Consider the following 15,949-nt stretch of genomic DNA (forward strand, 5'->3'; position numbering starts at 1 on the left):
TCTTGTGTTTGGGTTAAGTATGGCTCAAATAGGGGCACCTGGGTGGCTCAGTGGCTGGGTCAGGGTGTGATCCCGGGATTCTGGGATGGAGTTCTACATCGGGCTCCCTGCATGGAGCCTGCTTCTTCCTCTGCCTGTGTCTCTGCCTCTCTCTCTCTGTGTCCCTCATGAATAAATAAATAAATGTTTTCTTAAAAAAGTATGGCTCAGTCGGAGAAGGACAAACATTATATGTTCTCATTCATTTGGGGAATATAAATAATAGTGAAAGGGAATATAAGGGAAGGGGGAAGAAATGTGTGGGAAATATCAGAAAGGGAGACAGAACGTAAAGACTCCTAACTCTGGGAAACGAACTAGGGGTGGTGGAAGGGGAGGAGGGCGGGGGGTGGGAGTGAATGGGTGACGGGCACTGGGGGTTATTCTGTATGTTAGTAAATTGAACACCAATAAAAAATAAATTAAAAAAAAAGTATGGCTCAAATAGATATAGTCTGTAAATATAAAACACATAATGCATCCAATAAATGTTAGCTATTATAGGCATAAGAAGAGATGAAAAGTGGCTAATTATACAGTGAAGTATTAGCAGTGATTATCTATTAGGTTTTGTTTTTTTAAATATGTGTTAGTATTTTTTTTAATATACATTTTCTATTTGGAAATGAGCATTGCACAGGTTAAGCTCAGAGGTGCTATTATCAGTAGTTCCTAGGGTCAAATCACAGTTCTACCATTTGTACCTTTGCATGACTTTGAACAAGTTCTTTCACTTCTCTTTGCTTCTCTAACTTCATTTGTATAATGACAGTCAACAATAATTATACCCACCTCAAAGGCCTATCAGAAGGAATAGAAAAAAAAAAAAAAAAGCATGTAAAGTGTTTGAAGAATAATGTCTGGCGCATAGTAAGTGCTCAAAACTCTAGCCAATTTTATATAATAAAAAAAATAAAGGTTTTTAGAAAGATTATCCTTAATGGCTTGGCAGTTAAATTGCTCCAGTCTTTGATCTCTGATTTATATAAAAAATGACTTTATTCTGTGAAGTTATGGAAGGAAAATCAATCCGGTTTGCAGCTGAAGCCATTTGAAGCCAACTCCAAAGTCTTACAATTTTGTCTGTTTCATCATTTTACTAGCATGAATTTAAACTGCTTTTATGTAAGCCAATGTAAGCTATCACTGATGTTTCAAGTTTGTATTTTTGGGAATTATAGTTTTAAACTTGCTGGCATCACACTACTTTACAACATGCCTCCCTTAGCTACTCTCACACCACAGTCCCTTGGTTTTCACACTGTCTCCTTGCCACCTCTGAGAGGTCCTTGCTGGGTGTCCTCCTCCACGTGACCTCTAAATGTTGGAGTTCCCTGGGCCCATAGCTGGGGCCTTTTTCATTTTCTTTTTTTCCTATACCGTCTCCATATATATACTCAACATCCCCCTGACTTCAAAGCTTTATCTAGTCTAAATTCTATTCTGCAGACACATCTGTTCAACCACCTGCCTCATTTTATATTTCTATCATATCTCTAATTATATCTCAGTGATATCTCAAACTCAACAACACCCAAATGGAATTACTCATTTCCACCCTCATCAGAGCCGCCCCCCCCACAACCTGCTCCTCTTTCAGTCTCCTATCTCCTGAGCCATACCACCTTCAAGCTAGTCATCAAAATATCTCCTGAGGTATCTTTCCTCTCCCTCAACTCCCACATCCAATCAATCTATCAGCAGGTTCAATCATTATTTCTACGTCCAATATGAATCTAGACACTCTGCCCTTCTCTTCATCTCATGGTTGAGATCTTCTATCATGTCACCACTCCTCACAAGTAAAGCCAGAGTAATGTTTTAAAAACATAAATCATGGGGTGCTTGAGTGGCTCAGTCAGTTAAGCATCTGCCTTTGGCTCAGGTCATGATCCCAGGGTCCTGGGATCAAACCCATGCTTGGGCTCAGTGGAGAGACTACTTCTCCCTCTCCCTTTGCCCCTCCCCCTGGCTTGTGCTCTCTCGCTCTCTCAAATTAATTAATTAATTAATTAAATCCTTTAAAATATGAGAATAAATAAGAATAAAAATCGTATCATGTCTCTCTTTTGGTGTTAGAATCCTTCAGGGACTCCCTACAGCATTTAGCATAACATCTATGCATATGGCCTCTGCCCTGATTCCACGTGATCACTACCAAGGTCTACAAAGCTCAACATAATGTGGCTCCTATTCACCTCATCTCCTGCCAGTCTCCTCCACACTATACTCCAGTTCAGGGTAAACTACTTCTACCTGCTTTAGACTTTTAAGTCATTGTTTTTGGCTAGAACTGTCTCTTCTCTCTTTCCTGTGCATGTGGTTGGCTTCTTTCTGGTCTCAGCTTTGTCAGTTTTTCCTGGCTTCATAAAGTGAGTTTCCCTATCAGTCTTAGGTCCCCACTCAGTTCATAGCCATCAAGACAGGTCCTCTGGAGTTATCTTTGATCCATCCCTCTTCTGCATTGCATAGCGAATGTTTAACAAGTCTGGTTGATTGTTCATTCAAGTCTGTTTCTCCTCTCTGTCTCTTCCTACAACATAGTTCAGAAAGACATTACAAGACAGCTTTGAAGGACGGACAAGATTAGACAGGAGACACATGGGCCCTCAGTATGGGCTTCTATAGGAGCAAAGATCAGTAGCAGCACAAGCTTGGTATCTGTAAAAATAAGGAGAGACACCAAAGAAGCCTACATTTACTTTTCTTTACCGTGAACTTATAGTACATTCACTTATTTTCCTTATTAACCACTCAGGACTATGGCCTTTAAGTTTTTATTTATTTATTTATTTTTTAATTTTTTATTTATTTATGATAGTCACACACACAGAGAGAGAGAGAGAGAGAGAGAGAGAGAGAGAGAGGCCGAGACACAGGCAGAGGGAGAAGCAGGCTCCATGCACCGGGAGCCCAACATGGGACTTGATCCCGGGTCTCCAGGATCGCGCCCTGGGCCAAAGGCAGGCGCCAAACCACTGCACCACCCAGGGATCCCAAGTTTTTATTTTTGAAGTAGGCTCCACACCCAGTGTAGAACCCAAAACAAGGCTTGAATTCACAACCCTGAGATCAAGACCTGAGCTGAGATCAGGAGTCACCAAGTAACCAACTGAGCCACCCAGACCTCCCTGTGGCCCTTAACTTTTTGAGGAATTTATTGTCCCCCTTAAATACATGATAAAAGTTATGATTTTTTTTTTCAGAAAAGCGTAGATAGATACAAATGTTTGCACATCATTTGACAAAGGAATTCACAATCTAAGTGGCTGTTTCCACAGTCAATCATCTACTGTTGGGATCCCTGGGTGGCACAGTGGTTTGGCGCCTGCCTTTGGCCCAGGGCGCGATCCTGGAGAACCGGGATCGAATCCCACATCAGGCTCCCGGTGCATGGAGCCTGCTTCTCCCTCTGCCTGAGTCTCTGCCTCTCTCTCTCTCTCTGTGACTATCATAAATAAATAAAAAAAATAAAAAAAAATCATCTACTGTTTTGGATATCTGCAGTGTCACTTGTCTCATTCAGTCAACAAATATTGGAGGCCTACAATGCAGCCAGATGCAGTTCCAGATGTCAGGTTTCTATATGGTATAGAACATGATAGATACTTGTATCCTGCCTTCATAGAGCTTGCATTCTAGCATAAGAGACAGGCATTATACAAGGAAACAAATTATAATAGAGTGTTATGTAATGCCTTGTATTATGAAAACTAAAGGAGGGCAATGGGATAAGAACAGGACCATATCTTTTATTGATATAGTCCTCTCCAAGATGATATTTGAGCAAGACCTCTATAAAGTAAGGCAGCAGTCATGAGAAGAGGTGAGAGAAAAGCATTGCTGGCAGTGAGAATGGAAAAGTGCCAACAAAGGCCCAGGGGCCTTCTAAGGTTCAGGATTCTGCACGTTTTCTTCCTCCCATAATGAATAGTCAGCACAATTCTCAGAACACAGTTTTGGGCTTCCTGGTGGAAGGGCCTCCACACTTCCCTATATCAAACGTCAAATCCAACCTCACCCGCCTTCAGTGCTTCTCTGAAATTACCTCTTCACCCAGGAAACCTTAACTCATTCAGCAAAAATCCATCTCGAGCCCCTCTAATTATTTGTATAAGCTTTAAAATAAGATAGTGCTTGTTACTTTCTAAGGATGTGTGCGTGGGGCAGAGATTTTGGGTTTGCGGTGGGGGGGGGGGGGCGGATTACGAGGCTAAAAGTTGAGGCAAACACCTGCTACTCAACTCGGAGGCAGGTTCGGTGGATCCCCGCCCTCGCGCTCCCACCCAGAGCTCTGGCAGCGGAGACTACATTTCCCAGAGCGCCCCGCGGGCCAGGGAGGCGCACGACGCGGTGTCCTCTGGGACCCGGATTGAGGTAAAATGGCGGGCTCGTGGTGGCGCTGACACAGGTAATTGCTGCCGTCTCCTCCTCCGGTCAAGGAGTTCCTAGAAGTGAGGCAGGTCCAGAAGCTTTCTGTGGAGGTGTCTATGTCTCCTCCCTGCCGTTCGCGGCAAGGTAAAGCCCCTGGTGTCCCCAGGCGCTGTCCGTATTGCGGGAGAGCTGGCGTACGGCCGTGCCCTTCCGGGGGCTGCCCTCCTGCCTGCGCGGTTCGCTCGGGGACTCCTCCAGCCCAACTCTTGACTCTGGCGCTGGGCGCTCGCCGCGAGCCTCCTGCTAGCCTGCTTCGGAAACCGCGGATCCTTCGAGGCTCTCCGAAGCTTCCGCTTTGGGGTTGACTTCTAGGCCACGGAATTCACTGTCAGAATCTCTCTCCCTGGAGCGGCGATCTTTCGGCTGGGTGTGCTTGCCCCAGATTGAGGGGACCCAATGCCCCCCTAGATATTGTGTTGCTTGGTTCGTGGTCAGCAGAGTGGTTATGTGTTCCACCCGGGCCACGTGTAAAGCGGCGGAACAGTGGGCAGGTAAACCGTTTGGCCTCTCGGAGCCTCGGTTCTCAGTGTATAAAACGGAGATGCCTACTTCACAGACTTGAGACAGAGCAAATGCTGTATAGGGAAACGGGGCGTCAGCTGTAAAAAGCACATTGTATGAACTCAGGGAAAGTAGTGCAAACGTACTGACCTGACCGTGCAGGGAATCGCCCCGCATAATTTAGTCTAGCAGATAAGACTGTTGGGGCCTACGCCCCAATTCCATATTTTTTTAAGTTAATTTTTTTTAAGACTTTATTTATTTATTCATGAGAGAGAGAGAGGCAGAGACACAGGCAGAGAGCGGGAGAAGCAGGCTCCATGCCGGGAGCCCGACGTGGGGCTCGATTCCGGGTCTCCAGGGTCACGCCCTGGGCTGAAGGTGGTGTTAAACCGCTGAGCCACCCGGGCTGCCCCCCAATTCCATTTTATCACGATGGGGGAAGGGCTCGAATAGTCATCGAGGCCAATTAAAAACCATGGATGTAGCAATGATTTTAAGTGATTTACTGACAAAAGCCACGGAGGTTGTGGTGGTGGTCCCCATTTTACCATGGAAGGAACAAAGGGTCATTCAGTTAACTTGCCCAAAGGTTCCCAGTTTATAAATGACTGACCCTAAAGTTCTTGGGAGCAAATAACTTCTATTTTGTACTTGAGTTTGTTCGCGAATAAAAATAAAGATACCTGTCATGATTAATAGAATAGAATGAAATGGTATGTGAGAAAGCACCTGGAAAGTTGAAAACCTTATACATGTATAAAAGAGTGAAATTTTACTTGGGACTGTAGAGTGTTTCTATGTGTTTCTCTATATCAGTGTTTAATAGGCAAAGGATAGGCCTTGTTTAGTATTCAATTAGAAACAATCCTACTTCAAGGGATGTAGTACGGTCTTGCATATGGCACCTGAGAGGCTGTACACAAACACATTAGCATTGTGAAGGAGGATGCTTCTCTAGCATGTGAGAGTGACTGTTTCTAAGGAGAATTATACATTTGCTGAGTGCTCACTAAATGGAAAGAACTACACTAGGTGCTGGGAAGTTTGCATTTATTATTTTTTTACATGAATTTTTAAATTTTATTTATTTTTTTATAATAAATTTATTTTTTATTGGTGTTCACTTTGCCAACATACAGAATAACACCCAGTGCTCATCCCCTCAAGTGCCCCCCTCAGTGCCCATCACCCACTCACCCCCACCCCCCGCCCTCCTCCCCTTCCACCACCCCTAGTTCGTTTCCCAGAGTTAGCAGTCTCTATGTTCTGTCTCCCTTTCTGATATTTCCCACACATTTCTTCTCCCTTCCCTTATATTCCCTTTCACTATTATTTATATTCCCCAAATGAATGAGAACATATAATGTTTGTCCTTCTCCGATTGACTTACTTCACTCAGCATAATACCCTCCAGTTCCATCCACGTTGAAGCAAATGGTGGGTATTTGTCGTTTCTAATGACTGAGTAATATTACATTGTATACATAAACCACATCTTCTTTATCCATTCATCTTTCGATGGACACCGAGGCTCCTTCCACAGTTTGGCTATTGTGGACATTGCTGCTATAAACATCGGGGTGCAGGTGTCCCGGCGTTTCATTGCATCTGAATCTTGGGTAAATCCCCAACAGTGCAATTGCTGGGTCATAGGGCAAGTCTTTTTTTAACTCTTTGAGGTACCTCCACACAGTTTTCCAGAGTGGCTGTACCAGTTCACATTCCCACCAACAGTGTAAGAGTGTTCCCTTTTCTCTGCATCCTCTCCAACATTTGTGGTTTCCTGCCTTGTTAATTTTCCCCATTCTCACTGTTGTGAGGTGGTATCTCATTGTGGTTTTGATTTGTATTTCCCTGATGGCAAGTGATGCGGAGCATTTTCTCATGTTCATGTTGGCCATGGCTATGTCTTCGTCTGTGAGATTTCTGTTCATGTCTTTTGCCCATTTCATGATTGGATTGTTTGTTTCTTTGGTGTTGAGTTTAATAAGTTCTTTATAGATCTTGGAAACTAGCCCTTTATCTGATACGTCATTTGCAAAAATCTTCTCCCATTCTGTAGGTTGTCTTTTAGTTTTGGAGGAGTTTGCATTTAACAAAAATAGTAATAGACCTAGTTCAGGGTTTTACGTCTTATATTTCAGAGATGTTCGTTGTCCTATATCACAAGGAAATGGAAAGGTGTTGAGTAGTTTTTCTCATGACTGTATAGTACTAGGTAGAGATTCCTATCTTGCTCTTGCAGTGTTCAATATATTGTATCACTTTCATTTATCATAGGTAGCACTAATTTTTCTTTATCTTTTATACAGGGATGAAAATAGATACGCGTGGAAGCAGAATTTAGAATCCGTCTCTTCAAATCATCTTTCACACCACCCAATAGTATCTTGATTCACCATGGCATTGGCAGCAGTAAAATGGGCAATATCAAACAGAACTGTCTGGAAACATTTATTTTCAATTCAAAGTGAGATTTTTTTTTTTAATGTTTAAAAAGAGGTTTAAAATTTTTAAAATATTACAGAAATCCACCTTCACTGTAGAAAATTTAAAGAATTTAGTATTAGGCAAAAAAAAAAAAAGTTTAGTTATTGTATATGCCTTTCTTTCTTTCTTTCTTTCTTTCTTTCGTTCTTTCGTTCTTTCGTTCTTTCGTTCTTTTCTTTCTTTCAAGATTTTATTTATTCATTCATGAGAGACACAGAGAGACAGAGACACAGGCAGGGCTGCCCTGTATATATGCCTTTAAGTAGCAGGAATGTGGGCAGCTCAGGTGACTCAGCGGTTTAGCACCGCCTTCAGCCCAGGGCATGATCCTGGAGACCTGGGATCCAGTCCCACATCAGGCTCCCTGCATGGAGCCTGCTTCTCCCTCTGCCTATGTCTCTGCCTCTCTCTCTGTGTCTCTCGTGAATAAATAAATAAAAATCTTAAAAAATAATAAATAAAAATAAATAAATAAATAGCAGGAATGTTTGCAGTAATGGAAAAGGAGAGAAAGTCTAAATGTCTATCAAAAGGGGGTGGACAAATTTTGGCACATGTTTATGAATATCATACAGCTGTTACCAACATGAAAAGATCTCTAACGAGAAAGAGTTAATTTAATTGTATTAAGAGTTAATTTATTGTATTATCCTATTTGTGCATTTAAAAGATGATCTACCACATACATGTGTGCATATATGTATAAATACAGAATGAAAGGTGTGGACCGAAAAGATTATCTGTATAGAGCACTAGTGAGATTTAGCTGAGGGCAAGTGAGGGATTGACAAAGAGGAATTTTCTCTGGTTTGAATCACTTAAATTTACTAAGTTTTCACATACTATTTTTTTTAGTTTTGAAAATTATCAAGTAAAGGCCAAATTTACAATTCCATCTTATAAAAATCATTGCTAATATTTTGGATTTCAGTAGGTATTTTCTATGTACTTAGCCATATGAAAGTATATATGTTTATGTTTAATATAAAATATATTTAATATATCATAATATGTAAAATATTTATGATTTATAGAGGCCCTTGACTGGCTCAGTTGGCAGAGCATGCAGCTCTCAGTCTCGGGGTCATGAATTCAAGCCCCCATTAAGCATGGCACCTACTTTTAAAAAAAAGAAATTTATAGTTTATGCAATATATAATTTGTACCTTTCTTTTCTTCTTTTGAGAGACACAGAGAGAGGCAGAGACATAGGCAGAGGGAGAAGCAGACTCCATGCAGGGATATCGACACGGGACTCGATCCTGGGACTCCAGGACCACATCCTGGGCCAAAGGCAGGCATCAAACCGCTGAGCCACCCAGGCACCCTGTACCTTTCTTTTCTTTTTTTTTTTTTTTTTTTTTTATTTATGATAGTCACACAGAGAGAGAGAGAGAGACAGAGAGGCAGAGACATAGGCAGAGGGAGAAGGATGCTCCATGCACCGGGAGTCCGACGTGGGACTCGATCCCGGGTCTCCAGGATCGTGCCCTGGGACAAAGGCAGGCGCCAAACCGCTGCGCCACCCAGGGATCCCCTACCTTTCTTTTCTAAAGAAATGTACATGGTCTAATATTTTCTTCAAAGCCTACTGACACATTTGATAGTCAAAACATTGACCTATATAAATAAATAAATTAGTAAAATCTTATTTCCCAACCTGTCTTGCTTTCGCTGTCCCTTTCCTCTGTGAACTCCCTCCTTCCATTTCTGAAGCAGATATGGTTAGAGTATTATAATAAGTTTACTTTTTCTTCTTTTTATGCTAGCCTACTTTTTTTTACATGTCTCTGGCTGACCTTAATCTCTTCCTTCATGTTTCCTATTGCCATTTGTAATTGAATGTTTATTGAGTTGGGGAAAAGAGTTAAAGACAAAGATTAAAAAGTATAATTAAAAGTATAATTAACCAAGTAAAATGAAGGAGGAGATTGCTAAGAGACTTTGGGTATAAACTAAAATCAGGGGATGGGATGTCTGGGTAGCTCAGTCAGTTAAACACCCGACTCTTGATTTCGGCTTAGGTCATGATCTCAGGGTTGTGAGAGTGAGCCCTGCATCGGGCTCTGCTGAGTGTGGAGCCTAAAGATTCTCTCCTCCCCCTCCTTTCTGTCTCTCTCTCTCTCTCCCTCTTAAAAAAAAAAAATCAATGAAAACAAAACAAAATAATAGTCTGTTCTTGATTACTTAGGAGAGCATTTTTTGTTGAGAATTGGGAGAGGGACTTATGCTGCTTGTTCTCCTCTTTGCTCTGACTAGAACCCAGCCTCAAGACTGATGGTAAATCATACATAATCTATTTTTCCCTAGTCCATGTCCTGAAATAGCTATTATCCCTCACGGAGATTAATCTGAAAACTAGTTAATCTGCCCCTGGATAAGTGAAAATTATCTATGTATACTTTACCTACTAGATTATGAATTTGTAGTGTCTAATTTATTTTGGTTTCTTCAGTACCTCTCATACATGGTAGGTGACAAATAAATGTTTGTGAACTGACTTGAATGGATTGGAGTTGTCAAAATATCTAGTTAACTAAGAATTAATTTAGATTATGCCAGAAAATTTTTCCATTATTACTCAATCATCCTAATATTCAGTGACTGCCTTTTTTCATCCCGAAGTCCCTTATTCCCCACAAATTCTATCTTTACTATTATTGAAGGGAAAGTATTATTATTGATATTTATATGAAAAGGAAGAACATTAAGATTAGAGTGAAAGCAAAACCATGATTAAGGGAGAAAGTTCAGTGAGCAAAAATAAAAAGGCCTCCTTTATGCCAAAAGGAACATTTATTTTTTTAAAGATTTTATTTATTTTTTTGAGAGAGAGAAAAAGCATGAGCATGAGCCAGAGAAGAGGGAAAAGGAGAAGCAGAAGCAGACTCCGTGCTGAGCAGGGAGCCTGATGTGGGACTCAATCCCAGGACCCTAGGATTATGACCTGAGCTGAAAGCAGATGCCGTTTGAGTCACCAGGTCTAATTATAGTCTAATTATAATTATTCTAAATCTAATTATATTTAAAACCTCTGATATTTACCACATTTAGAGTTTTTCTTTGGATAAAATGCCAGATGAATATTTCTAATTGTACTAATTGTGAGGAAGTTAGCATTTTAGAGGCAGTTCAGCCATCACTATTTTATTAGTAGCCACTGTAGGAGACAGAGTAATAATCAAGATGTGGTTTCTGGCCTTAAAGAACTTAACACTTGTAGGTGAAACAGACATCTATGGAAATAAGAAATATCTGGATTATGGCATAGAATGTAATGTATGTCATGAGAGTACAGACGATGTCTGCGTAAATACAGGGTAGAAAATTAACAGTTTCTTGTTGAACTGAAATACTGTTCTCTTGAGTTTTCCATTTTTTTTTTTAAAGATTTTATTTTATTTTATTTTTTTAATTTTATTTATTTATGATAGTCACACACACAGAGAGAGAGAGGCAGAGACATAGGCAGAGGGAGAAACAGGCTCCATGCACGGGGAGCCCGACATGGGATTCAATCCCGGGTCTCCAGGATCACGCCCTGGGCCAAAGGCAGGCGCTAAACCTCTGCGCCACCCAGGGTTCCCAGATTTTATTTATTTATTCACGAGAGACGTTGAGAGAGAGAGGCAGAGACACAGGCAGAGGGAGAAGCAGGCTTCATGCAGGGAGCCGGATATGGGACTCAATCCCTGGTTTCCAGGATCACGCCCTGGGCTGAAGGCGGTGCTAAACCACTGAGCCACCCAGGCTGCCCGAATTTTCCTGCCTGTTTTAAAATCACTTAATTCTGTGTGTCCTGCCTCTGCCACCTAACCCTGTTTCTTTGGTGAATTGTATATCACCTAGCTGGTTTATATTCAGAGAATACAAACTTCTTTTAATATTAATTTGTACATACTTGGGCAGCCCAGGTGGCTCAGCGGTTTCGCCGCCTTCAGGCCAGGGCATGATCCTGGAGACCCGGGATTGAGTCCTGCGTCGGGCTCCCTGCATGGAGCCTGCTTCTCCCTCTGCCTGTGTCTCTGCCTCTCTCTCTCTCTGTGTCTCTCATGAATGAATAAATAAATTCTTTAAAGAAAAGTTAATTTGTACATACTTAAGAAGATCCCCAACTGGGTCAATAAAATAAAATAATTGTAAATGGTTTTAACATTATCATCTGATTTGTCTTGTTGAATACTCCTCTGTATTAGCACAGATAATTGATAATCAAATCTTTTGAGAGATGAAGTTAAATTTCTAATTCTTTATATTATATTATCTTACATCCACAGAATTTTGGATTGACATATTGTTGAGCAATCTTTTATGATAAAAGTGAGTTTTGTTAAGGCACTTTTTAAAATTTTTTTAAAAAATTTATTTATGATAGTCACACACACAGAGAGAGAGGTAGAGACATAGGCAGAGGGAGAAGCAGGCTCCATGTACCGGGAGCCCAACGTGGGATTTGATCCCGGGTCTCCAGGATTGCGCCCCGGGCCAAAGGCAGGCGCTAAACCGCTGTGCCACCCAGGGATCCCTGTTAAGGCACTTTTTATGTTTGGAGTAAGATTTTATGTTTAGACCTCTATATGCAGTCCTTGGGGAAAGGAGGAGTATACAAAGATGGAAAATATGTCTTATATTTTTGATACGTATAAATAACTGATGCAGAAAAAAAAAGACCACAAAAAAGGTAGTGATGTCAAATGAACCATCAGTTGGGGGATGTGTAGAATAGACCACTCTTCTCTGTGTTGGGAATTGTGGGGCAGGGAGGAGGAAAAAGAATTTCATGGAAGAGTAGCATTTGACTTTGAAGGATGAGTGGTATTTGAACAAAGTGGGGATTGCATTCCTACTGAGGAGCAAGAGGCTCAGTTGAGAGAAGTTGATCCTTGGCTTTAGCCAGCCTGTTCAGTAGTTTTCCTTATCCATAGGGAATATATTCCAAGATATCCAGTGAATGCCGGATACTTTGAATAGTACTGAACCCTATGTATACTGTGCTTTTTCATATACATGTACACCTGTGATAAACGTAACAGACACAGTAAGAGATTAACAACCATAATTAATAATAAAATAGGACAATTCTAATAATATACTATAATAAAAATTATGTAAATGAGATCTTTCTCAAAATACCTTATTGTCCTGTACTCACCCTTGTGATAATGTGAGATAAAATGTCCATGTGATGAGATGAAGCAAGGTGAATACCATAAGCATTGTGATATAGCATTACTCTACTGACCTGACACTATGTCAGAAGGAGGATCATCTGCTTTTTGACGGTGGTTCCCCTTGGGTAACTAAAACTGCAGAAAACAAAAACACAGATGTGGGAGGACTACTCTTTTCAAAACCATTTTTAACTATACTGAGCTACATTTAAATTTTTTTCTCTGTATTTAAAAGAACACTGTTTCTTTGAACATAGGAGAAATTTAAACTTAAAAAAGAAATTATGTCTCTTGAATTTGCAGGTATTCTAAAAAAGGAGACTATGCTTTGAAATGTGAGCATTTTGATTAAGAAGTTAAATTTGACAGTTTATTTTGTACTTCATCACTTAACACTTTCCCTTTGTGCACTGTGCACTTGGTCTCACAAAAATATTTATTTATTTTCACAAGTTTTTAGAATACCTAAATACTTCCCATATTTCTGTGGTCCTTAGCACTTGTAAGTCTCTGCAAGAAACAATATACTCATCCCTACCAACTCCTGCTTATTCCTTCATCCTTTAGAGCACCTTAGATGGAGAAGCCTCCTCCATCTTTACTGGAAAGGCTTTCTTAAACCTGTACAGTCCTATTTTGTAACCTGTGTGCCCTTTCCCAATGCTTACCCATCCTAACAGGGCTTGTCATTTATATTGGAATTATTTGTTTATTTCTCGTAAGACTTGTACCCTTTTTGAGAGCAAGGACTAGATCTTACTGAATTCCTGATCTCTAGCCCTGTTTCATAGTAGACACAATAAATAATGGTTGAATGAGTGAAAATAGCTTTACATTTATGCAAGAATGTATGTTCAAATTAACTAAATCCATTTTACTGCTTGGGGTTTTTGCAGATGGAGCTTTATATTGTTTTTGTCATAAATCTACGTATTCTCCTCTACCGGATGACTATAATTGGTATGTATTTAAATTCAATTGAAAAAAATAGCAGTCTGTTAGCTGTATCTGAAATTATTTAATTTTATTTCTTGTTTTGGTATTTTCTGCTTTCTTTTCTGATTATTCTTTCCTTAATTTTGTATTTAAAAATTATTTCAATGGCTTTATTTACACAGTATCTGGGCTCACAAATGTTTTAAATAAAAATCATTATCATTGTTTTTCAGTGAATCCTTAATTTGTTGTAAGACAGACATGCTGTTAGAAATGCTGTCTTTTATCCCAAAGCATTCTTTAGCCTTTTGGAAAAGTTAATTAGTTTTTACAGTTTTTTCCTCTTGGGGTTCATATCTATTAGCTTAAGCAGTTATTTATCTTATCTTTTTATCTTTTGTTTGACATTGAATAATCCTAAATTACAAATAATTTAATTCAGTCACAACTTATTTGGTACTTATTTAATTCCAGTCACTATGCTAAGAATAAGGACTAGGAATAACATATGAATGAGATGCTTTTCTTCTTTGTAGTAGAGTCTAATGTACAGAAACTGAAACATGGGGATCCCTGGGTGGCTCAGCAGTTTAGCGCCTGCCTTCGGCCCAGGGCATGATCCTGGAAGCCTGGGATCAAGTTCCACATCGGGCTCCCTGCATGGAGCCTGCTTCTCCCTCTGCCTGTCTCTCTCTCTCTCTCTCTCTCTCTCTGTCTCTCTCTCTATCTCTGTGTGTGTATGTATCTCATGAATAAATAAATAAATAAAATCTTAAAAAAAAAAAGAAACTGAAACATTTTCTTAAGCTACATTGTTTTTATTCCAAATATTAGTAAAAATGTATTTTTCTTCCCTTGACACTAGTTATTTTTTTGTTTTGTTTTGTTTTTTTTGACACTAGTTTTAATGTGAATTTTAAATGTATATTTAGTAAGAACTAAGATGATGGTGAAATTAAACTAGGTAATAGTAACACTTTCTGAACCTGAAAAAATTGAGTCTTACAAGTGTATTATGTAAAACTCCATTCTTCACAAAAAAATACTTGATAGGTCAAAGGTTCAGTATAGCCATGTTATGCTATTTGATCTTAAAATCATGGTAAAACAACCTAATACCTTATCCCATGTTAGTTAAAATGCACTATTAGTGTTTAAGGTGATCTGGTTCAAATCTAGTTGGTATTGAAATCTTGGAAACTTAAATTTACAGACATCTAGAGAACCTGTAAGGTTAATGAAAGCCATAAGTTGTGTTCCTTAGAATGTATATGTTTTTAAGTATAATAGTAGTTGCAGAGTCTTTGAAAAATAGTCATGGTTAGTTGATACCTGAATAAGATCCAGCCAGAGTATTCCTGGAAAAAATATTTAAAGAAGTATTGCCCAAAATGTGTTTTTCTGAGGGATATTAATGGAGGGAAGAGATAGTATTCAGTAATTCCTAAATTTTGACTGCAGAACTCTTTTAATGGGAGGCTTCTTACTGCTGTACTGTTCTGCCAAAGACATTTGGAGAAAGCATTTGATCTAGAAAAAGTTCTCAGCTCTAGTCTTTATGATTGGAAATTCAGGTTATCCTTTGCCTGGAAGATTATGTACTTTGCCCATCTTTAATTTTAGTAATTCAACAAATTAATATAGTTCTTACAGCTTTTTGAAAGTAGTTTTTAAAAAATATTTTATTTATTAGAAAGAGCAGAGGTAGGAGGGGTAGGGGGAGAGGGAGAAGGAGATTCCTGCTGAGAAGGGAGCCTGACTCTGGGCTCCATGCCAGAACCCCGAGATCATGACCTGAGGTGAAGGCAGACACTTAACTGACTGGGCCACTGAGGCACCCCAAAGGTAGTTTCTAGATAAGGAAAAAAAGTTCTAATAATAGTGATGAGTAAACATGAAGATCCCTTCCAAAGATTTGGAAGTAGAGTCTATAAGTCTAAAAACAAATAGATAAAATAGTGAGTTATGCATTCGTGGCCTGTTGTGGTAGTTAAGCTGATACACTTTGTGAGACGTTCTGAGTTGTCTCCGATGATATGGGTACCAGGTTTGCCAATCCAGTGCCATACCATCTCTTCTCCAGGGATTTATGATTAATTAATTTTGTCTCTAAGAAACTCATTCTGCCTTGAATACAGTATAACTCTGTTTCTAAAACATTCTTTTTTAGCAAAGTAGAGCTTGCTTTGACATCTGACGGCAGGACGATAGTATGCTACCACCCTTCTGTGGACATTCCATATGAGCATACAAAAGTATGTATCAGAAAAATTTCTTGTAATTTATAATTTGCTGTTAGAAATATTCACATTTCTTTACAGTATCCAAAGAGAGTGGAATTGTTTGGTTTCCTTTTTTTGGTTTCGATTTTTTGT

General features: G+C 39.6%; 1 protein-coding gene across 4 annotated transcripts in view; it reads left to right on the forward strand.

Moving 5' to 3' along the window:
• The first annotated feature begins 4,358 nt into the window (after window positions 1-4,358).
• MRPL42 (mitochondrial ribosomal protein L42) overlaps window positions 4,359-15,949 on the forward strand; it is a 30,967-nt gene continuing 19,376 nt past the window's right edge. The window contains exons 1-5 of one of the 4 annotated variants that reach the window (XM_038558646.1): window positions 4,359-4,450; window positions 7,290-7,447; window positions 9,727-9,747; window positions 13,535-13,598; window positions 15,745-15,829. In XM_038558646.1, coding sequence (XP_038414574.1) covers window positions 7,378-7,447; window positions 9,727-9,747; window positions 13,535-13,598; window positions 15,745-15,829 — 240 coding nt within the window. In that variant the 5' untranslated portion in view covers window positions 4,359-4,450; window positions 7,290-7,377. Of the gene's footprint in view, window positions 4,558-4,811; window positions 4,965-7,289; window positions 7,448-9,726; window positions 9,748-13,534; window positions 13,599-15,744; window positions 15,830-15,949 lie in introns of those variants that run through there. The other 3 variants (XM_038558647.1, XM_038558648.1, XM_038558649.1) reach the window with 3 other exon arrangements.

The sequence above is a fragment of the Canis lupus genome, chromosome 15, assembly GCF_011100685.1.
Source record: "Canis lupus familiaris isolate Mischka breed German Shepherd chromosome 15, alternate assembly UU_Cfam_GSD_1.0, whole genome shotgun sequence".
Classification (NCBI taxonomy): Eukaryota; Metazoa; Chordata; class Mammalia; order Carnivora; family Canidae; genus Canis; species Canis lupus.